This window comes from Felis catus, chromosome D3 (assembly GCF_018350175.1).
Source record: "Felis catus isolate Fca126 chromosome D3, F.catus_Fca126_mat1.0, whole genome shotgun sequence".
NCBI lineage: Eukaryota > Metazoa > Chordata > Mammalia > Carnivora > Felidae > Felis > Felis catus.
Genome location: NC_058379.1, coordinates 69210821 through 69234477, shown reverse-complemented (window position 1 = coordinate 69234477; position 23657 = coordinate 69210821). Strand labels below are relative to the sequence as shown.

Sequence of the window (23657 nt, the reverse complement as noted above, 5' to 3'; positions counted from 1 at the left end):
AAGGGCTTGGGTTGAGGGAGTAGAAACTCAAGTAAATTTGGAAAAAGGAACGTCTGAGAGGTAGGGAAGGGGAAGTGCTTGCAGCCACATGAGAGTGTGCAATAGGAAAGAAGGCACCAGGGGAACGAAGGGGGCAGGGAAGGAACGTGGACCTGATGACCAGCCATGGAGGGACAGCTAAGGAAAAGACGATGGTCCTCTCACTGTATGGACATTTCTGTGGCCATTTACAAAATGACCATTAAGCTCTGTTGCAACAAGTGCCCTTGATATTGTGTAGTGAAGAAAGCAAGAGGCCTAAGAAAGAGATGTCAGAGTTTGACAAATATGAACTTCATCTAGTTCAATATTTTCAATATTGAAATAGTTCAAGAATATTTCAAAATAGTTCAAGAATATTTCAATATTCTTCTCCTCTTCCTTCTCGTGGGCTGGAAGGGGACCTGACAGGGGACACTTTGGATTGTGGGGATGAAGCGAACACCCTGTGGTTGGAACAGCAAAAGCTTAGAGCCTGGACCCTGCTTTAAGGAGCCGAGCCTCAATACCAACTGAGACTTTAATAAAATAGAGAATTCAGTTTCTACATGCATAGTTACAGCATAAGTTACTGTTATCTGGGTCCCATGCAATGTGCGCCAACGTGCAGCCACCCCTCCTTTTTCCTAACGTATACTTCAGGCACTTCTGCCATTCAAACAGTTTTCCTTCTTGTTCTTTAGTGAAAGAAGCTGTTGCCCACTTCCTACCAATAATTAGTACCAAACAGAGACTATAGCTTATATGTAGGTCACTTTTCGTCAAACTCTAAGCTTGGGCAGCCATAATTCTTTCAAATGTTAAGAACTGAGAGGCCAGACCACAAAGAGTTATATAGATTTTTATTATTTTCCTATTAAAAATGTTTAATCTTGAAATTGGTTAATTTTAAAATAAAAACTAACCATATATTTGTTTTTATACAGTATATACACTGGAGAAATAAATAGTACTCTAAGTGTTAAAAAAAAAAAAAGCATCATTATATACAACTAAGGCTTCAAGCCAAATGTATAAATACAGGACCCACTGAGGATTTGATTCCCGAGGCTTCCATTCCTAGAAACAGAAGGCAGAAGTAATCAGGAGGCATGGCGAATAACAGAAGCTCCACTTTGGCTAGAAAGCATTCACAGAAGCAACAGAAGAAGCACACAATTTAAGAAAACACCTTGAACTAAGACTTGACTGGTTATGTCTTCAAAAGTTTGGCATTGAAAATTACACAACTTTGGCACAACACAGGTTAAAACAACATCTTTCGAAAAACCTAAGTACAAAGAAAAATCACTCTTCTCCCCTATTTGACATCACACCTCCTTCCAAATAAATCTCGTCCATAAAAGGCCCAACCTCTTATTCTCCTGGCTATATACTAATATAAGGGTTTATGGTTTAATGGATGCCTCCAAAAACCAGCTCCTTGTTTGTCACCTCTGAGGCATGTTGGGGTCAAAAGGCTGTAGACATCTTGAGGAAGTTGCAGAAATGAACATACCACGGACTTTGCCTCCAGGAAATCTGGGTCCTCACCAGGCTCCACCACCGACCTGGGATATAAATCTAGGCATGTGGCTGAACCTCATTAAGCCTTCGTGTTGTAAAACAGACATTAGCTGCCTTGCGCGCCTCTTGTGAGTCTCCAGCGAAGTGATGCACATGCAAATCTTTTGAAAAGTATAAACCAGTTTCTCAGGTATCGCATATATTCATTTATGTCAAGAGCTACAATTGGAGGCTTTTCTAAGTTCAACACAGAGAAGGCGCTGCTATTAGAGCAAGATATTCCACGGAGGAAAAGGCATTCTATTGAATCTTAGCGCCAGCTCTGTTTGACAGGTGCTGGTTTCTGTATGAACAGATACGTATAACAGATATATGATGCCTTCTACCTCCCCAAGCAGAAGAGATTTTGCTCTGAAGCAATCGCATTTGGAGATGGGCCACTGTTCCATCCCCAGCACATGTGGCACTCTCCTCGTTTCCATGCAAGTGATCAAGCATGTCGCTCTTACAGGGAGTGTGCACGTTGAGTAACAAGAAATAGCTGAAACCACTTCAAGCCTCGGATCCCCGAGGCTTACGCCCTGTAGCCCTCCCGGTGTCCATTGTGCCCTTCATCCCATGTATATTCATGGATCATCTAAACTGGAAGGGAGACTAGAAATCCCAACTCCATTAGATTCCAAGTCTGGAAAGGTTTACTAATGCGTCTACTGCCTTGTGCTAATCAAGTTTAAGTGCTTAATAAACATCTGTCCAATCAAACAATAAGCAACTGGAAAACCAAGACACCCAATGATGTGTGCTTTAGAGACTAAGCTGGGGAGCAGGACGGAATGCCTGCAATGTAATGATTATTGATCAATGCAGCCCACCGAACCCCAACAGTGAGGGCCTCGCCACCACCCCACATCTATACTCCCCTCCCTCTGGGCAAATGAGATCATGGGTCTGCCATCGTGATGAGTCAGCTCCCAGTGGAAAGACCTCTCCCCACCATTCAGATCAGGCAGCTGACAGTCCTCCATGCGCTTTCACAAGTGTCCCCTGTCAGGCGAAGCACAGGCTCATCCAGTCACCCAGAAACCAGTGCAGTGTGCGCAGGAGGCCCCGGGCGTCCGACCCTTTGCACACAGGTCTGGAGTTAGAGCAATTCTAGAGCGGCAGGAACAGCAGGAACAGCAGCGTATGGTCCCCTCCGGCGAGAAGTCCCAACAGTCATAGGAGGTAAGGTCCTGGGCCTAGCAAACAGTCTCTTGCCAGTGCCTGAGGGTCAAGGCCAAGAGGGGTCCTTCCATCAGGTGGGTCCTCAGCAGTAACTTTCCTCCATGTGTCTGGAAGGCGGGTGTGAGTGGGCCTCACTGGCCCCTCAGGAAAGCTCCACAGTTGGGCTGAAAGGAACCATGTAAGAGATGAGCAATATTTGGCATCCTCACCTGGCTTGCTTGGCAAACGTGCAGCCTGTACTGAGGGTGTGCTCTGTTTGCCACAAGTTCAAGCTTTCTTACACACCTATCACACACACACACACACACACACACACACACACATGCAGGGAAAACTATCCATGATCCTCTTTGCCTTGATCCAGAAATACGAAAGCGACTGTAGGGTGGCAGGAAGGGGGCAAGACAGAATCCAGAGATCTTGATTCTAGTCTCAACTACACGAACATGCAATTGAACCTCTTGGAACCTCAGTCTCTTTATCGGTGAATAGGCGAACAGTATCCACATCAGGTGAGAGGATACCGAAGGCATAACCTATGTCTAGGGATTGTCACAACTTCACTTTCTCATTACCAGGATGAGTAAGGTAGGGTGTTAGTAGGACGAGGTACTAACATTACATAAGTATCAACATAACATCCTCAGCTGTTACAAAGTTCCGGAGCGGAAAAGAAGAAGAAAATGTTTTATCATAAGATATGTTATCATAACAATAATGATAAGAACAGTGATCCTTCCTGGGTGCGTACCATCTACACGGCTATTCTGAGGATCAATGAAATTGATGCATGGGGGAGCACTTTGGAAAGGTAATAATCTGAATACGAATGTAAAGAACTAAAGTTATTATTATAGCAGAATATCCTATGAGCCTGCACTAGACTGAGCCATTCGATGGGCAGTTTTCAGAATCCTGCACGTCCTGTGATCACCAAGCTTGTGATCAGGCTGGTGATCCTGAACAAGACACAGAGCAGCCAGGATGAAGCCTGGTCCCCAGGGTTGGCAGAGGGCTCATCACAGGGGCCCTCCGAATGGGTGCAGCTGCTTGATAATTGATACCCAGATCAAAGTGAGGTGATTTATCTGAGTAAGTGAACCCTCCATGCTCAAGAAAGCATACAGACAGGGCACCTGGGTGGCTCAGTCAGTTGAGCTTGCGACTTCAGCTCAGGTCACGATTTCACATCCTGAATGTTCGAGCCCCATGTCAGTCTCTGTGCTGACAGCTCAGAGCCTGGAACCTGCTTTGGATTCTGTGTCTCCCTCTCTCTCTCTCTCTCTGCTCCTTCCCCCCACTCATGCTCTGTCTCTCTCTCAAAAATAAACATGAAAACAAATTTTTAATTAAAAAAAAAAAAGAAAGAGTACGGGCTTTAAAATAAACCAACATCAAATCTTCACTCTACCATTGCCTGCTGGGGGAGCTGGAAAGAATGACCTAACTTCCCTGAGCCTCAGGGTCCACAACAGTACACAGGGTTAACAGCACCAATGTCATGGGGCTGGTGATACAAGTAAATGAGCTAACATAGAAAAGGCACTAAACACAGGTGGGCACATGTCGTGTGCTCGGTGTTTGGAGGCTGCATTATTATACAGCATCTCAGTTGGGGCAAGTGGTGGAAGCCATCGAGGGGCCCGTCTCCGTCCTCCAGAACCAGGTGTTTAGGCTCAGAGACTCTGTGATGAATTTCCCTTTTGGATGCACCTGCTGCCTCACACCATGAGATCTGCCTTCCTCAAATCTGAAATAATGGGACTCCGGCATGGGGTCATGGGACACAGAATCAAGACGTGCCTTTGGTCTGGTTCAGTGTCATACACATGAGCACTCCTGCTTCTCCAAAAGGGGGAGAGCTGATCACTATCCCTGACACCCACCCGGGCTCCAGAAAAACCTAAAAATGGGGATTATACCATGCTCTTCCCCTTTACCTCCCACCTGAGTCCCCACTCCAAACTGGCGCCCAGAAGGAAGCTAGGGGCCCTGGAATCTTCCTGTAGCCCCTGTCACCATGGAGAAGTTCAACCTAAGATGGCCTGACTCCAGCAGGACCATGGTCTGTGAACATCTTGAAGGGGAGTTGGACCAAGGGGCAAAGGGACACAAATGCCCTCCGACATCCTGCATGTTCCACGGGTTGGTCTATCTCTTCCCAACAGGTCAGCTTCACGAAAGAGGAGATCTGTATCTGGTCTGTTCACTGCTACATCCCAAGCACCCAGACCCATATCCAGCACATGCTAGGTGACCTAACAGGTACCGCATGACCCTATGAGAAAGTCCCTGGTTACCTGGTTTCATTTTTCATTCTCCAGCCATCCCGACACTTGTGAAACCAGAGCTCTTGGCCGGGGGATATGCTGGTGTTGTCAAGGTCTTCCACACAAAAGGTCAACCTAGGAGGAAGAAGAAACCACTCATGTAGCCAAAACTCAAGTGGGGGAGGCACATTGCTGTGCCTTAGCCAGACGGTGCTTTCTGGATCCAAAGTGGACCAAGTGAGGAGAAAAGGGCTTTCATCATGCCACACCTTGACTCAGAATCTTCAGAACCCCTCACTGCTGCTGCCATGTCCCACTCTGACATCTCCCGTGGTTTGGTTCATGCAGCCCTTTGATCACACCTTCCACCTTCTCCTGTCTGTCCATCCAAAAGGCTGCCTGCCTTTCAAGGCATAGCCTCTCTGAAGTCTCCCTGACTGCCCAAGCCCTTGACCTTAATGGAAAAGCATATTGTTTTATAGGTGTTGCCTTTGCTATTGTCATTCCTATGCACGGCATGGAGTTAATAATAAATGTTTCATCTTATTTTACGCATCATACACTGCCTCGAATTGTCCATGGATTCCCGTATCTATGGTGGACCACAGTCTCCTCAAATGGAGGAATTCAGTGTACCTCCAGTGGGGTGCTCATAAGCACCCATCAACAAGCATAACTGGATGCAGCTGTGAGTCAGAAAATGCTCAACCAAGGTCGCAGAGAAAAATCACTAGTCTAATAACCATTTCAACTCTAATGTACAGCCAAACCACGTGGGTTACCGCAGCCTCTGTGGTGTGGCATTCGTATGACCCCACGACTGACAGATGTACGGGATACCTGATCCTGATGCCGATGGGAAGGACGAACGCCACCTGCAGAACAGGTTTAAGAACCTTTACCAGAGGGGCACCTGGGTGGCTCAGTTAAGTGTCCGGCTCTTGGTTTTGGCTCAGGTCATGATCTCACGGTTCATGAGTTCAAGCCCCGCATCAGGCTCTGTGCTGATGGTGCAGAGCCTGCTTGGGATTGTCCCTCCCTCTCTCTGCTCCTTCCCTGCCTGTGCTCGCGCGCGCTCTCTCTCTCTCTCTCTCTCTCTCTCCTCCCTCTCTCTCTCTCTTTCTCAAAATAAATAGACATTTAAAAACAAAAGAACCTTTACCAGAAAGCCCAAATGCCCCATAAACATATAAAGAGGTGAGCCATCTCATCTCAACCAGGAAATTAAAACACGTTAAAGCAACAATAAGGGACCAGTTCACACCCAACAGAATGGCAAGTGTGTCCCCTCCAGTGTAGGTGAGGAGGAAAGGAAAAGGGGGCTCTTACTTTTAGATTGTATTGGTCTAAACACTTTGGAAGGAGATTCCATAATATCTAGTCAAGTTGGAGAATACATCTACTGTAACCCAGTGACAGGGGTAGGGTGCAAAGAGGCCTCAGCTCTCCCCAGTTCACAGACTCCTAGACCAGAATCACTCAGACAAGGGACCCCCGCCTCCCTCCCCCTAAGGCCACACTATGCCGCAGGCGATGGATGGAAACAGGACACATGAAGAACTGTGATGGAGAAAATACCAGATGAGGTCCAAGGAGGGTGGTGCCTGCCTCCTATCATCCCCAGGCTGGCGGTGACCTCCCAGCGGTCTGCAGAAAGATATGGCCGAGGAAACCCTCCTCTTTTGACAAAGGTCCCACGGGCTTCCTTGGCTTCTGTTTAGAAGTTTGCTCAGAGAGTCAAGGCACCATTTTAGGGGATGATACATAAAGGTCTAGAGTTTTCACTCTAAGCCTGAGGTTAAAACTCGTGGGGGAACTGCCAGCTGGCATGGCATAGAGCATTCTCTGTGACTTGACGTCAGGGCCCCACCCCATACCCTTGACTCAGAGCCTTGGAAGGAAGGATATAATGCTCAAAGGGTCTGGGGAAATCAGGGCCTCTTGCAGACCTCAGCCGTGGGGGCTCCGTAGGCTTGATACTCTGGTATGCTCGGCACAGGGGCAAGCGAAGGCTTTGGTTGTGTGGACCCCACAGCAAACAGGTCATCAGGGCAGTGCTCGTAGGGAGCCCCGTCCAGGAGAAGCCCCCCTTCCTCCAAGCCAAGACAAGGTGCGGCAAAAGAAAGGCCGCGAAGCCCTTACCTCCGCTGGGTCTCCCCAGACTTGACCCGGATGCGCCTGATGTTCAGCTGCCGCTCAGAGCTGCGGGGCTGGGACAGGTAGCTGCGAAGCTCCTTCCACAGGTTGTACCAGGACTGAGCTGCCCCCTCCCAGGTGAGTTTGATCTTCAAGAGGTCTCCAAGGTCCTCCTCGGTGTAGACCAGGAAGGTGTTGGTGGCATTCAGCCCGATCTGCTCCACTCTACAAGGGGAGATAGGAGCAGGTCTCACCGCCTGGCCACATGGAAAACTGCCCCACCGTGTGGGGTGAGGCGGTGGCAGCACCTGCCACATGGTGACTGCAGAGAAATGAGCCCACAGACGCTCGCCTCCCTCTGAACTCCCAGCCCCTTCCTGCCTGTCCCCATCATGTGACCCTTGGGGGGACCTGTCCCATCCCATTTATGGAGGTGAGTGTGTGCATACATACCTGGTCCTCCAGCTAGACCCTGAACCCTGGGAAGCGAGTACTTTGAGGACATTACTTTGCAGTCCCAACATGACTTGGCATGGCTCCTTGTACCTCGCGTGCACTTAACAAACATATACCGGTCGCCATGTGCCCCTCCCACAGATCATTAGAAACGGTGCAGGGATAACATTTATGTTCCAAATTTCCCAGAGCCCCAGGTGTCAGGCGTTGCCTGAAACGAAGCAACAGTTTCTCTCCAGCTGACCCAGCAGTTTCTCATGCTGCTGATTCATCCTGGAGCATCCTTCCCAGAAAGGGTCTGAGTCAAGGGCTTGGTGGAGAGTGTGGACCACAGAGCCACCCAGCCCCTCCCGCAGGCACTCAGGCTGCACTCCCCTGCACTGGCTCGCACGCTCCCACGCTCGCTCATTCTGAGCCGGACTCGTTCTCGGTCCTGAACTCATTAAAGGAAGCCCGGGACTCACATTTCCAAAGGCAGGATCTGGGAGTCTGCGTTGGTGCCATAAAGGGTGACGTAAAAGTTGGGTTCGATGTCTCCCATATTCTTGTAGCTGAAGATGTGGATTTTCATCTGATAATGGTAAACTGCACAGACAGTGGGACAAAGGCATTTGTGAACTTTGCCGGTCATCTCAGGACACGCTGACCCAAACTGAGTCACTCACAACACTGAGTTTTTAGGGGCTAATGTCCCTTTGGTCCAGCCCAGCCTCCCTCTTGTCATCTTCAGTCCAATGGCATAAGGGATCACCTCATACAGGAGGAGCCCCAAACTTGGAGGCCAGTGACTCTTTTGGTGATTCCAACCTAGCAACTTTCTAGCTGTGTGACCTTGAATTAAGGACCAAGGTATTAACTGCTTTGGGCCCCAGCCTCCTCACATGTAAATACCATCGGCAAAAACCTATGGTTTTCTCACATGTTGTAAAGACGCAAGACCTCATTTTGATGCCCTATCGGTCCTCCCTCAGATTTGCTGTGACGATCATGAGAAAAATATGAAATAGCTTTGCAAAAGTCAATTGCAAAGAAATGACAATTTTCCGTCTCAACACAAATTTGAGATACTGATGTTGCGACCATGGAGCGATGGTTTTCATCACAAAAGGAGTCCTCACCATTTATTTTTAAAGATTGACTTTCCTAGGGCACGCACAACATCGTTGATTTGCAATGGTTTGGTTTAATTGTGCCCTGCCACATCTCCTGGGCTGGGACGTGCCCTGCTCCACAACATGGTATTAGACAAAGGGAAAGGACGAAGGTCCCTCCTCAGGACACTGTGGGGACAGAGGGTTACCTCTGAAGGGCATGCCTGCCCGGGTTTTGAGGTACATTTTGCTGTTCCTCTTACTCTTGGTTTTCTTGGCATTGTAGCCAATGCTGTTACAACGGTTCTTGCGGCAACTGAGACAGATCCCCTTTTTGAAGCGATTTGAGTCCGTGCACTGGAACGCAAAACTCGGCTTGTCCTGATTCACCAGGGAGTCAACAAAGAGGTGTACGGCCCGCTCGTGCTCACATTTCACCACTTCCGTGATTGCTGGGGGAGGGGAGGACGGGCAGGATGAGCCTCTCATCAGATAGAGATTGTGCCCTCAAAGCCCACAGAGATGAAGCCATTTGCTCAGAGTCACATGATCGGTTGGTTACGAAGTTAGGAGTGTAACTGGGATTTCCATGCCCACGGTGCGTCCTATCTCTTGTAACCGGAAGCTACAGCCAACAGCCCGGTAAATCCCAGGACCTTAGGAAAAATTTGACAAAGCCACCCCCACCCCCTCCTCAGTAACACTACTAGTCCTGAGGAATGCCAGCATCTGACAGAGGTCCTTGCTGGACCTCCAAGCTTTGCAGGGGCTACTTGAATATTATCACATTGGGAGAGGGCTACAGTCTTAAGACTGAATGACAGGGCGGGACATCCAAAGGGCGGAGCATCAGATTAGAGGGAGCCAATAGGGGCCAAGATTTAGCAATACAGCCGAGACCAGAGGGAGTGAGAAAATGGGAAATCCAGAAAGGGGTTGGTCACTCCAGGCACACATGGGTTTCGGCAGCAGATTCAGTTCAATCCAAGTCTGTTGGGAACAGGCTCAGGCATCCAGAAGGTAAATGGTAAGTGAATGGAGACCTCATCTTGGTTTTAATTCTTTAAAATGTCACAAAAAATTAAATTATAGAGCATCCATGCTGTAGAATATTGTACAGCCTTTAAAAAGAATAAGGCGGGGGGGGGGGGGACGGGGGGCGCCTGGGTGGCTCAGTTAAGCACCCGACTCTCGATTTCAGCTCGGGTCATGATCTCGTGGGTTCGTGGGTTTGAGCCCCGAACTGGGCTCTGCATAGACAGTGTGGGGCCTGGTTGGGATTCTCTCTCTCCCTCTCTGCCCCTCCCCTGCTCACTTGCCTCCCCCCTCTCAAAATAAATAAATAAATGTAAAAACACCTTTCTTTTAAAATAAAAAGAATAAGATAAATAAATCTATGTGTTCTGATGTTTAAGAATATTCACTATAGATATATATTATATATATGCTATATATATAATATATATACTATATATTATATATATAGTCACTATATATATAGTATATATATATACTATATATATAGTGACTATATATATAATATATATAGTGACCGAAAAAGGAAAATTACAGGACAATGTGATTTTAAAAAATATAATCTTACACACACACACATACACACACACACACAAATGAATTTGCAAAGAAAAGAGACCAGGAGGATACACACAAAATTGTTCATACTGCCTACCTTTAAAGAGTAAAAGAGGCAGCTGGAGGAAGAGGCTTACTGTTTGCTCTAGGTGATTTTACAGTGCTTTTCCCAGCAGATATATATTCCTTTTCTTATAAAAAGAAATTAACCAATAAACAACTGGGACCTCAGTGCATGAGAGGGCAAAGCAGAAGCCAACAGATGGCTGTTAGTAGACCTGCAGGAAGATAAACTGCACACGGGATCGGCCGCCCCCGTGGGGGGGAGTGGGCATCGCAAAATGAACATTGTTGGGAGTACTACGTGCTCTGGCTGACTTAGGAGATGTGATAACCGAGTCAAACCACTGTATGAAGCAGAAAGTAAGGAACTCACTTCCATACGCAATTGACCCCAAGACATCATTGAGCCCGCAGCCCGGCTGGAAATCACCCCCGTTGGGGTAGATGTCGATGTGGCCCACGGGCATCTGAATTCCGATGCTCAAGCCGAAGGAACGTGTGTAGGTGTGGAGGACATCCACAAAGTCCGCGTCGTCGGGGGACAGCCTCCTGTGGATGTCCACCCCTTCAAACAGCGGCCCGGCAGGATCCAAACCTACAGCAGAAGAGCAAGCCAAGAGCAGCTGCATCAGGTGTGCAAAGTCCTGGAGTCTTGACTGAAAAGTAAATCTAAGTGTGCACAGAGAAGCCACCCTCAGAGCCAAGCCCCGTAAATCTGGAACCGTGGGATGCCTGCGGTTGGAGGAACTTTTGCTTTCTTCTGAAGCCTTCACCTATCCTGACAACTCAACTGAGTCACAATGACATACAGCTCCAAGGAACCACAGACTGTCAGAACTGGAGCACTCCTAGAAAGAACTCGGGCTGGCTGTGGCTGAACTAAGCCAGCTGTCCCATCTATTCTGCCACTGGGAGCCTTCTGCAGCCTTAATGCAGCAGCCCCTTTACAGAATAACTAAACTACCTGTATCTTCTGGAGGGAGGACTCAGTTTCCCCAAACCGAGCTATTTGCATTTGGACTTCCTTTTCCCCTTCCTTTAGTTATGAATCAGGCCCAAAGGTGGATCGATGAGATTGAGGCAACGTGGGGGGGGGTGGGGGGGTGGGGGGGAGCGGACACGAGATACACTGAGCATCCATATCCCAGGCCTCCACATTCCTCTGTTTTGCAGCAAGAAGGAGAAATCTTTTTGCCTGCAAACTTTCTGCATCAGACAGGCAAGCGGCAATGCAGAAAGAATCGGTTCTCACATTTGAAACGGCACAAATATCTCTGGGAGCTTGTTGAAAATTCAAATTCTACCATGTAGCTATAGAAAACTCTGGAAGGACACACAAGCCCCTGGCTACCTGTGTGTATGTGTGTTGGGCGAGACGGCAGGGAAGGGAACCGAGCAGATGGTAGCAACAATAAAAGCCTTTCACCATCTTCTAATTTTGGAACCGCATGAATGTAAAACCATTAAAAAAAAAAAAAAAGAATTTGCAAAGCATGAAATGCAGATTCCCCAGCCCCCTAGAGATCCTGACTGGCAAGCACCCCCAGGTGATGCTGAAAGGAGGTGAACCAGAGTGGAAAAAACTCCCACCTTCAGCATCATCAATAAAATTAAACCTGAACGTCGTAATCCATACAGCGCATGTGAGATATTAAGAGATTAAGCGCTCGTCAGTGTAAATACCAGCTGCTGTTGCCAAGCTCGAGTAATTATGGGAGCCAAGTTCATGCCCGCATAGAAGGCTTTCTGCCCTCTGGACACAGAGAGAGGACCTGGAAAAAGCTGAGAATACGGTGCACTATAAGTGGTGGGGGGAGGGGGTCTGTTGAGCCTGGAACAGGGGTGCCCAGCTAGGTGTGATTTTGCTCCTAAGGGGACACTTGGCAATGTCTGGAGACACTTTTGGTTGTCGCGGTTGCGGGGGGGGGGGGGGGAGAAGGACGAGGACGAGAAGCCGCTAGCGTCTAGTGGGCAGAGGCCAGGGTGGCTGATAAACATCCAGCAATGCTCAGGTCAGCTCCCACAACAAAGCATTAACAGTGCTGAGGTCGAGGCACCCTGATCGAGAAACACCACGTGGGAGAGGAGTTTAGACGGAGAACAGAGTCGTTAAAGGAGGAGATGGGCAAAAGAACCCACCAGATCCCAGCGCAGTAGAACCAGGGAGCACCCTGTGAGGCCTGACGGGGGTGATTTTAAGCCAAGCAATAGGCCAAGCTATTGGCTGGAGTGGACGGTAAGCTTATGAAATCCGTCACTCACGAGAGCTGCGGCGGCTGGCGGAAGCAAGTGGGCTCCAGAAGAAGTTGAAATAAATGCATATGCATGGCCAAGGCAGAAAAGAAGCCCGAGCTGCCTGGCGGTTCATCCCCAGCCCAGGGCCCTCAAGAAGGATGGTACAAAAGCAGTGACCCCCCGGCACAGCCCACGATGACTCATTTCAGAGGCTGCCAAGGGCTACAGGACTGACACAGGCAGCCTTCCCCTGCCTCTTGCTATGTTTTCTGGAAGGAAAAAGAGAGAGAGAGACAGAGAGAGAGAGAGAGGAACATTCTGCTTTGCAACCAATACAAGAGAGGGGCTCTTCGCCTGATGTGAACAAAAGTCTCCACCAGACGGTCAGTGCCATGGAAACCAAGCTGTGCTGTAGGAATGCAGGCAGCTGACAGGGCTTCTCGAAAGGATGGCTGGGGGGGGGGGGGGGCAGGCTGAGCCTTCACCCACCCAGACTGACCCAGCCTGACACAGAGCCAGGGCTCACAGACTCTGGGGAAAAGTGGTACGATTTACTTTTTTTTAACTAGGGATGGGAGGGAGAGCTTGTCCCCTCCAAAAAAAGAAAAGGTGGAGAGCCAGCCCTTCTTCCATTCAGTCAGACACCTTCCAAGATGTTCCGTCCAGCAAATGGAAACCACACACGCACACACGCCCGGGAAAGCCTCTGCACTCGTCTGGCAGGGCAGGTCCCGCTCGGTTCCCACTGCTGGTTTATCTTCACCAACCAAGAAGAGGCAGTGTGGCACAGTGGCCAGGGCAGGCTCTGCAACCCGACAGCCTGGGTCTGAATCCTGGCTCTGCTACTAAGGGTGTAAAATGTTGCACTTGTCATTTAAGCACTGGTTCCTACTACCCCATCCGCCAAATGAAGCCAAAAGGCCCCCTTTGCCCCACCGCAGCGTGTCTTGGAGAAATAAATAAACATTAAAAATTTTAAGAAAAAGAGAGAGAAGTAAATGACCTCTTTCCTAGTGAGGCACAGAATTCTCTCAAAAGCCTAAGAAGGTAAAACTCTGGCAAACCCCCATCTACAGCCCTAACCCAAGCAAGACTAGGGTTCAGGTGTCTCCCTGCTGGCCTCTGCATAGCAGCATCATGGCCCTTAGGACCCCACGCGAGCTACAGTCTGGTCCTTCTACCAGTTGGAACCACGTGGTTCCCAGACCCAGGGGAAGTCTGCGGACTGAGCGAGAAGAACATCCATGCCCCTCCCCCACACCAGACATGCACAACAGCACCCGTCAGGTGAGCCACGTGCCCTCTGAGGTGCTGCTGGGCAACTGGACAGAGGGTACTTCTTCCCGCCGGGCTCACTCGGGCCCCTGCCCGCAGAGAAGGGCTGGAGGAGAGGACCATGCTCGGGACACGCAGGCCCCAGGCTGCGTGCGGACAGCACGGAGCACTGATTAGCATTCGGTCAGCAAAGCCCCCATCTCAGCAGCCGCCACCCAAAGAGGCAGGGGGAAAGAACTGGAAAACTCTTCCCCAACTCATTGCAGCTTTAGAAAGAGAATAAGGAAAGATCTGCAACCTGTCCTTGCTGCCCATGACCCTGGGCTGGCGGGGAGGGGGAGGGGTGGCTGGGGATTTGAATGAGCTGCAGTCTGAACACGGCTGGCCTGGTTCTGCAGCATCAGGCCTCTCACTGGGGGCCAGGAGGAGTCGCTCGGACGGTGGAACCCAGAGCGGCTCACAGCCCAGCGGCGCTGTGCCAGCAACGGGTTAACGAGCAGTCCTGTGCGGCCACACGATCACTGTCCGCCTGGATGATTAGGCCCCACAGTCTTGGTAAACAAAAATGAGGCTCTCAAGCTGTGCTAAATCAAGGAATTGGATCTAAAGGAGAGTGTGTGTATACGTGTGTGTGTGTGTGTGTGTACCTTAGACGGAAGCCCAGGGATGATTTGAGGTGAGCCAATAAAAGTTTACAAATATCCATATATATTTAAATCTACCCCACTTGCTTGCTGCTAAAACCTGAAATTCTCCCTTTACTAAATTAGTTATTAGCTAAGGACTCCCTTCTTCCCAAGTCCTGTTTTAAAATAAAAATACTGCCAGGAAAGAAATTGATCAAATCTTTCCTTCCAGGTGAGCAGCTGGGCCTTGGTACCTCGGAGGTGAGAGGGAAGCTGGGAGTGAAGACAAATAAAAGAATTCTGGAAGGAAGATAAAGGTTTAGGACAACAAATCTGCCATTAACTTCAGCCTAGGGGTAGCTCTGTTTACAGATTTGAGGAAGCATAAAAATGGGAAGGAAAATCTTTCACACTTTTTAAATCATTAAATGATTTAATCCAAACACACATCAAAAGCTCAGCAAGAAGGGAAACTCAATTTTTTGTTGACAACCTGGGTGCCAATATCAGAAAGCCCTCTTTTTTTTTTTAATTTTTTTAACGTTTATTTATTTTTGAAAGAGAGAGACAGAAAACGAGCAGGGGAGGGGCAGAGAGAGAGGGAGACACAGAATCCAAAGCAGGCTCCAGGCCCTGAGCTGTCGGCCCAGAGCCCATCGCGGGGCTTGAAACCACAAACCATGAAATCACGACCTGAGCCGAAGTCAGACGCTTCACCGACTGAGCCACCCAGGCACCCCAAGCCCTCTTTTTTTTTTAATGTTTATTTATTTATTTTGAGAGAGAGAGAGAGAGAGAGAGAGACCGTGAGTGGGGGAGAGACAGAAAGAGGAAGAGAGAGAATCTCAAGCGGCACATTCTAAACAGATAATTATCACTAATAAATGTGTCAGCTAAACATTGGAAAGAGGCTCTTGGTGGATGAAACAGAAATAAGGCAGAATTGAAACTCGACTCCACCACCCGTTCATTTCCCTTGAGGTCCTAAGCATCACTGGTGGAGAAAAGAGTGAGCCTCAAAGGCTGATAGGTCAGGACCCACCGCGGTTCTGTACTTTTCAGTTATTAGCTGTTTGCCTCTAGGTGTTTCCTTGCCTGTCAGACCCGGCCAGCGGTTTTCAAAGTGGGTTCCTTCGTGCTCTGGGATCCTGACATTTCTCTGGGGATGGGGAAGGCCCAAGAGCAAAGCTAACACTACCCACCATATATCCAGCTTCGACCAGAACATCCCTTCTGTCTGTTTCATTTATCAGGGTCCCACACAAGCTCAACTTGAAAGAGGGATTCTGTGACTGAAACGAACGCTTAAAAGCTCTGGATTCCATATCCCCCGGGTCCCTTCCAAAGCTAACCCTGTATGGCTCCCTCATGCTGCCTCTTTGGGAACACTCCAGTTCAGAAAAGCCAGCTTGGCCAAGGAGCCGGGGGAGCTGGGGGGTCAGCCGTCAGCGCAGGAAGCAGACCCTACCTGTGATTCTGCCCACCGTGCCTTTCACGAAGTTGCCAGCATACCCTGCCACGTGGGCTCCGAGGCTGTAGCCGATCAAGTGAACATTCCCAAGAGAAAAATCATCCTTCTCCTGCAGAAAACCACAAAAGTGTGTGAGCGCAGCCAGTGGTCCCGAGCCCACCGGGTCACCCACCATTCCATGGAGACGAGGAAGAGCCATGGGAACGAGGGGCAGAGACTTCCCAGGGCATGGCCCTCTTTGCCGGCAATGAGACAGGGAAGGGACGTAGCCAGGTGAGGGGAAGGCAAAAGGACTTTGTGCCACTTTAAATGCCAAGCGCTGGGGGCAGGGTGCAGGTTATGACTAGAAACCACATACCTGACCCTTTGGCTACATTCCCATTCTCTCTGGCACTGCAGGAGGTGGGGGTGGCCATGTGGAAATCAAAGCCACCAGACTCACTGGAGACTAAGTGCCAGCCACGGCCTGCAGCAGCCTACTCTTTCCTCCCTTCTTAGGCCCCAGGAGCTGCCGATCTGCTCACCACAAGCCCACCCAGGACCCCAGAGCTGAAGCACCATACCCTGAGAGGGCACTTCCTGGCAGGGGTGCCGAGGTGGGACTTTGGTCCCACAGCTCAGACACCAAGCTCTACAAAACGACCTAGGCAGAAAAATGAGGTAATGCTAGAGTACCCCTGACCAGATGCTGCCAGAATTCATCAGATTCCAGGGGCAAAAGGAAAGTCAGGCTGGAATTGCCCAGATAATGGGGTCACTTTGCCAGCGCACCCTTGCCCCCAGGAAAGTCTGTGATCTCAGGCAAATCATTAACCTATAGAGAGTAAATCTAAGACCTCAAGACATATTTTCCACACTTAATATTTTAAGTGTGGCATTAGGCTGCATTTGTGGGAACCAACCCTCTCCTCACCCCTGAGGACTGCCACCCTTCAGAGGCAAGAGCAGACTCCAGGAAGTTTTTTTATTCCCAACCTGAGGGCATCAGCAAGTAACAACCCATAAGGCAGATTTTCTTCCGGCGAATAAAAGAACAGAAAAGAATCCAGAGATATATCAATAACTAAAAAGCTTTCTCAAAGCGCCAGCCTTCAAGTATTTCAAGCAATACTTAATTCAGTAAAAATTTGCATCCCAGAGATATTCTCAGAAGCCTGAAGTTCACTGGAACACAGTCTGAACTGTGTTTTCTTAAGAAGGTTCAGGTTCCAGATCCTGCTCTTAAAAGCACTTACCTGCAGCCAATCGAGCATCCTTGCAACACTGTGTCCCACCACCCTCGTGTTATTGACCGCGTCTGTGTAGAGCTGGTGGGCCAGGGGAAGCCAGTCAACCACCACAACATTGGCTTCTTTCTCTCTCATCCGCAGGGCAGACACAAGCTTGTATAGCCAATTTTCAAACATGCCACTCATCTGCAAAGAAAAAAGGACACTTTTAAAAATTCTCCTTGTCGGTTTCAGGAATCCTGATGAATATGGAATTCAGTTCCATGACCCTCTCCCCAGCCAATTCCAGAACGTTCGCAATGGCTGCTCAGGCACCAGACATTTGTACCTGAGCAGGGCCCGCCACAGACAGGACTGCTGCATGAGTGTTTGTCTTCCATTGCTCTTTATATCTTTTTTTTTTTCCCATCAGAATTTTCATAGCTGGTGTCTTAGGCTGCTACCCACTGTCCAACAAGACCATTACGAGATAAACATTGGTGGCGATACTGGCCTGAGGTTAGCCTGAGTCCCTGTCACAGACAAGCAAGAGGCCTCAAAGGCAGGTAGAAAGGGTAACCCTGGAGAATTAGCTCTTCTCTTGGAGACGCAAGGAGACGCGGTCTCCTAGGCGGATGCAGAGTTAACAAATGACCCCTTCCTACAACCGATCTCTGCCATCCCTCTTGACCCCAGGGTAGGGAAGATCTGTCCCTGGAATCCCAAATTAGAACTCAGAACACATTTTCCCACAGAAACAAAGTTATAAATAGTGACTAGGTCCAGTTGTAAACCTATCCACATGTACATTATTAGATAAATAGGTTTTCTGTGCGTGGCCTGGGAACCCAAACGCCGTTTACAATCCTGCCTCTATGGGAAAAAGCTCTTCCAAGTTCCAGATTACAAAAGAACTTTCTGGAATGCAACCCATTTGGAAGTTGCAGGCAGTTTGTATTTGCATTTTGACAGGGGGGCTTAAAAAGGTTCAATTGCATGATTCTAATTGTAGGCTGTGGGATAAGGATGGATAGACAAGCCCCTGACCGCCTCTTCAGTCACCTTAGGTAGATAGGCGCCCCCACCCACAAGGCCTGACCCCAGCAGTTGGTGACAGACCTAAAGACCCAGAAAGCATGTAACGGATATGAATTTCTCATCATTAAAAGAAGGAATGTCCCCCCCTCAATTAGCCCAGGCAGAAACCTGCTCACTTAATAGTGTCATTTCCCTACAGACCATCATTATAGGAATGAATAAACCCCTCGCTGGTCAAAAGCTTCTAAAGCTGAGCGTTAAAGCCCTTTTTTGTTGAAGTTTGTCATGGGCCTTTCAATGTGAATTGCTCAGCTAGGGCGCATAAAGAGCCCCAGTGCCTTTAAACGGAGCCATCTCTATGCAAACAGGAGGGCACCATGCCAACGGCGGCCAGCGATCTGGGCCAGCTGGCTCTTCATAGACTCTCGGAGCCAGTCAAGTTGCTGCAGTTCAGCTCAGCTCTTAGGGAGGGATGGCCCCCTCGAGGCAGTGGTTGACCAATGTAATTAAGTGTAATTAGAGGGCCCCTTAAGAGCCAGTGGAACTGGGCCGCTGCCTTCAGGAGAGCCACTTTCTGAAAGCCCGCTGCGTGCCAGCATTAAATACCACCCTGCTGGCGTCCATATAGCCCCCTCAGCGAAGTGCCCATTACATTCTTCACAGCTGTCTGAAACACAAGCAGCCCACAAGAAGAGAGAGAGAGCGAGAGACAGTAGAATCTGGAAGCACCAGCCTTCTTTTTAATTGACCAAAACAAAGGCAAATCTTGTGTCAAGCTGCCGAGCTCCCTCCACTGGGCTCACCGTCCATCCGTGAATGATGAAAAAGGTTTTGGCTGTCATGTTGAAGCCACAGTCTTCCAAGGGCTGGTTGTGGCCGAGGGAGAGGTAGCATCCTTCGTGTTCTGAGTCCCCAGAGGTGCGGAGGTTAAATCTCACAAGAGGTTTGGCAACAATCTGTACATTCCTGGGCGTACGGAGCTCATCTGGGGGAAAGAAACAGAGCGTGGGTGCATCTAGTAGGCTCGGGTAGTTAGAGATCTGGAGTCTAGTTCTAGTTCAATCTTGAGCACATTACCTAATCCTCTGGGTTTCAGCTTTTATACCTGCCGAATGTGTTCTCATTTCCCGGAAGAGTTGCAAAGATATTATAAAGGGACATCTCAGAATTTAAGAATATTAAGCCATCGGTACTAATTACTGTGACTCTGAAATAAATAGGTTCTCTTACCTCTCTTTCCTCTTCCCTACCAAAACGAGTTCTCCTTCCTACGCTCAAGTGGCTACTTTTAGAGAGTATGCGTCCTCGATTCTTTTCCTGAAATGCTGGGGACCAGCCGAGTTTCAAAATTCAGCACTTTTCAGATTTTAGAAAGGCATCATGGCACATAAGCCACACAGTACATGACATCCCCAGTAGGGTCTGGGGGCATTCCCCAGTAATCAAACACACTAATGTTTCTGCAGGGAAATACGAAACTACTCACGCTCAAGGGCAGAAGTCAAGTCTATCGATAGCCTCGTGTCAGTTCTGATCAGTTTTTGCTGCCACATGAGTTCAGGGCCGGTGAGGCCAAGTCTCGCTGCCAAACAAATTACCAAACAAATTTTCCAATTTTGAGAGATTCTGGATTTTGGAATTAGAGGTAAGAAGCCATCCGCTATCATACAACGGGCTTCCTCCAGCGTTGCCAGCTAGATTCCAGTACTGGCTTCAAACACCTCCTGCAACAGGGCTCTCGCAGTGCTAAACATGGGCCAGACGTTCTTTAAGTTTGTTAAAGAAGTGACTGAGCCATGAGGAAATTCATAAAAGCAGCAAAATTGTAACTTTCAGCGCATACAGTGCCCTTATGCCCTTTTAACACAAAGCACTGTCATCACCACATTATTATGGACAGTCATAAAGGAACCCCATCCAGCATTCTTCCAGCCATCCAGGAAACTACCTCTTGATAACAGGCTGGGAAATTAGAAAAATCAAACTCTCCTGTCACCCAGAAATCAAGGGAAAAAATACCAAATGACCAAACCAGGAGCTTCATTTATCCCAGAGTGGGTGGGCAAATGGCATCATGGAAAGAGACAGCAAAACAGTAGAGAAGGAGGTGGTGAAGAGGGCAGTGGGGAGAAAAAGAATACACCAGATGTACAAAGGGTAAGGTTCCAGAAAATGCAACTAAATATACATGAGCAGACCTCGGGTTAACTGCCATTAAAGTAATGAACAAAAGCCCCAACCAGCAGAAATTTGAACCATGGACAAAAATAGTCTCCCTCCCCAGTTATCACCCAGATAGCTACTCACGGAGACCAGATGGGGAATTCTAGGAGAAAAGGAGAGACGTCTGCTGGCTTCCTGGGACAGATTTGTGGATAAACCCACATACTGACATAAAAGTTCCACCTTAGCATCCGGCCTTTTCTGACCCCAGAGTTCTCCGGCTTCATTCTTACCGCTTCCAGCCTGGGGCACTTCAACCTCTGGGACTTTGTGATTATTCTTACCCACGTGCTCTCATGGCTCATTCTCTCACCTCCTTCGGTTCCTTGCTCCGTGGTCAACTTCTCAGTGAGGGAAACCAGACCACAGATTAAAACTGTGCCACCTTCTCCCCCAGCACCCTGTTCCTTCCTCCTCTGCTTTACTTTTCTCCCACCGAGTATCATTATATATCTTAATTAGTTCTGCCGTCTGTCTTCCCACCACTGAAATGCAAGCTCCGTGAGGCAGGGGTCTTCATCTGTCTTGTTCCACATCACATCCCCTGATCCTAGAACAGTGCCTGGCACTGAGCAGCCATACTTTCTCGACTGAGAGAATGGCCAACAACTATTCGGAATCACAGAACACGTGAAACGGAAGGAGTGTTACCGATTTACAGGACGGGAGCTAGAGACCTGACCTACCCCAGGTCCCAGTTCCAGTTAGCATTGGAACATGTTAAGTAAAGCAAGGCTTTCCCATTCATTCAAATTACCCCTCCCACAAGTACATAAACTGACATGGACCAGCATCGTTGGCCCAACCTCGGCAGACTAGAAGAAGGTGAAATAATGGGGTGGAGTTTGGGAGATCTCCCTTCTCCACTGCTTCGCTAATAGATTGGGCACCCGGATGGGTGATCCTACCCTCACTCCACCAGGGCAAGGCTTCCTCTGATGAAAGGAATTTGGAAGAAAAGCTAGCAGCTACAAGGAGGAAGGTGAAGAGAGGTAGGAAGAGGAAGAGCGGGGGTGGAAAAGGGTGTTGGGGAGGAGGAGGCTGGCAACCTGGGGGAATCGGCCCAGCAGCTTCTGGGCACAAGTTACTCACCAAACGCTCTCCGCAAGCGCTAATCACACCAGAGCCAGCTACCCCTGCCGCCCAACTTTGCCAACACCTACACCCAGACTAGAAGGAAGGGCACCAAGCCACTTAGCTCTAACAACCTTCTCGCCTCGCAAAGGGCACGGTTAAAGAGCAGCCGGCAGCCGACTCGGCTGGCTGGACAGCACCGATCCAGGGAATCTTATCAAGGAAGGGGGTGGGGCGAGAGGGTGAGCGCGGGCCAGCGCACACACTCGCCTGCGGCTTCTCGGATGCTTTGCTGGGGATGTGCACGCCCGGAGCGCCAAGAAACAAGTGAACTGAGGAAGAGCGAATGGGCAGTGGGAAAGGAAAGAGGATTTCGCAGGCACCGGGAGGGGCTGGAAAAGCGTCGGCGAGACAGAGAGGGGGCATGGCCCGGAGAAGCTGGGGTAGGGGGTGGGTAATAAGGGTAAGTGCACGTTACCTTGCAGCCGTCCCTCCGGACCGGGGGGTGTGGGGCTTCCCGCCGCAAAGCAACAATGGACGCTCCAGAGGCAGAGCAGAGGAACGGAGTTTCGCATCCTTCCCCGCCACACCCCCTCTCCCGAAACAGGACTGAAAAGAAGAAGAAGAGGAAGAAGACCTCTCGGGGTTTCCAGCAGTCCGCGCTGGTAAGACCCGAAGTGGGCAGCCCTCTCTCGCCCAGGGAGAGAGCGGTGGCCTTAGCCAGCTGAAGGTGAAGGTGGAGGGGAAAACTTGGCTAAAGTGAGCCGTGAGGAGGGGACGGGGCGTATGAAGGGGCTTGAACTAGAGGTGCCTTCACCCGGGCCGCCCGCCCGCCGGGGAAGCCAGGACTCGCCGCTGTCACTCCTGGAGCTCCCGGCGAGGTAGTTTTTAAAGTATGGGAGTCATCTGACCCATCGCCAGATGGTGATTTGCATAATTTATTCCCGTCCCCGGACTCTGATTGGTTACACCTTCGCTGACGCCGGAACCTAGGCTCCCCAAAGTTTGAATGAAAGCGCCGCACACACCCACCGCGTGGACGCGCGCCTCGCGCCCAGCCCCGCCCGCCCTGCTGGCAGCCGAGCTCCCACCACCCCACTTCCTGCTAGTGTCCACTCTCAGACCCCAGATTCTCCTCGCCCCTGCCGCCCCAGGGGGGACACTGCCCCGAAAAGCCGCGCCCGCTGCGGACGCGATCCCCGGAGAAGGAGGGTTACCCTCTCCAAAGTGCGCCCTAAATGAGCTTTCCGCGCCGCGAGCCAAGGGTCAGGATGGAGGAGAGTCATCTGGTCACCCTTTCGGTCCTTCTCCTCTCGAGCCCCCACCCCCACCCCCAGCGAGGCCCGCGACAGGTGCATACGGAGTGACTTGACAAGGACGCGGCAGAGCTGAGGGGCTGTGGGCTGTGGCCTGGGCTTTTCAGGATCGCACAGTCCCTTCTGGAGTCTTTGCTCCGCCACTAGCAGTAAAACTCTAGCAAAGCCCCCCCCCCCAGCTTCTCTAAGGTCGTTCCGTCGTCGCAATACTCGGGTGTTAACAGTGCCCCAAGCTTATGGCACTCGGGGAAATAAAAAGAGATAATGGGGTACAGGGCTCAGCGCGGGGCCTGCCAAGTGACGGGGTAGGCTCTCTCTTACCTTGGGAATGCAGCGCTAGAGGGATACCAGGCGACACTCTCCAAAGGGAACAGTGAGTCAAACTTGGGGTTCTCAGACACGTGGCCATTGCCAAGTCTCGGCCGACGCGCGCAACCACCTGTTGAGTGGAATTAAGCAACTTGTTCCTTCGTCGTTTTTCCCCTGCAGTCCTTGCCTTTATTGATTCCGGGTCCCTGTTCCTCCCTCCTGCGCTGGCTCCGGCTCCCTGCCCGAAGCGTCCTCGGGACTACTAGCAGAGAGCGCCAGAGACCTTGGCCGTGAGTCTGCGTCTGGCGTGCGCAAGCAGAGCTGCGCCTGGGGCACCCGCGGCACCAACCTCCCCTGGGGACGCAGAGTTGCGTGGGGGGGGGGGGAGGCGGGGGGGTGGGGTGGGGGGGGAGGCGGGGGGGCGGCTGCGCTCAGCGGTCCCAGCGGGTCCAGCCAGCCAAAGCTGGCTCGGCAAGACTGCACCTTTGACCTCTAGTAACCCCA

General features: G+C 50.1%; 1 protein-coding gene across 6 annotated transcripts; it reads right to left on the bottom strand.

Moving 5' to 3' along the window:
* Nucleotides 1-2217: 2217 nt before the first annotated feature.
* LIPG (lipase G, endothelial type) lies at nt 2218-23381 on the bottom strand. 6 transcript variants are annotated; one of them, XM_045042258.1, is made up of 11 exons: nt 23166-23305; nt 22007-22137; nt 19035-19216; nt 17221-17400; nt 15983-16094; nt 10752-10973; nt 8932-9174; nt 8096-8216; nt 7182-7400; nt 5070-5174; nt 2218-2933 (listed from the first exon to the last, which is right to left on the bottom strand). In XM_045042258.1, the coding sequence occupies exons 2-11, from the start codon at nt 22101-22103 to the stop codon at nt 2912-2914; spliced, it is 1503 nt and encodes a 500-aa protein (XP_044898193.1). In that variant the 5' UTR covers nt 22104-22137; nt 23166-23305; the 3' UTR covers nt 2218-2911. The 6 variants fall into 6 exon arrangements, with proteins under 6 accessions (XP_044898193.1, XP_019670814.2, XP_003995252.3 ...); XM_019815255.3 differs by lacking the exon at nt 22007-22137 and having other exon boundaries at nt 23166-23381; XM_003995203.6 differs by lacking the exon at nt 23166-23305 and having other exon boundaries at nt 22007-22481.
* Between the last annotated feature and the right edge of the window lie 276 nt (nt 23382-23657).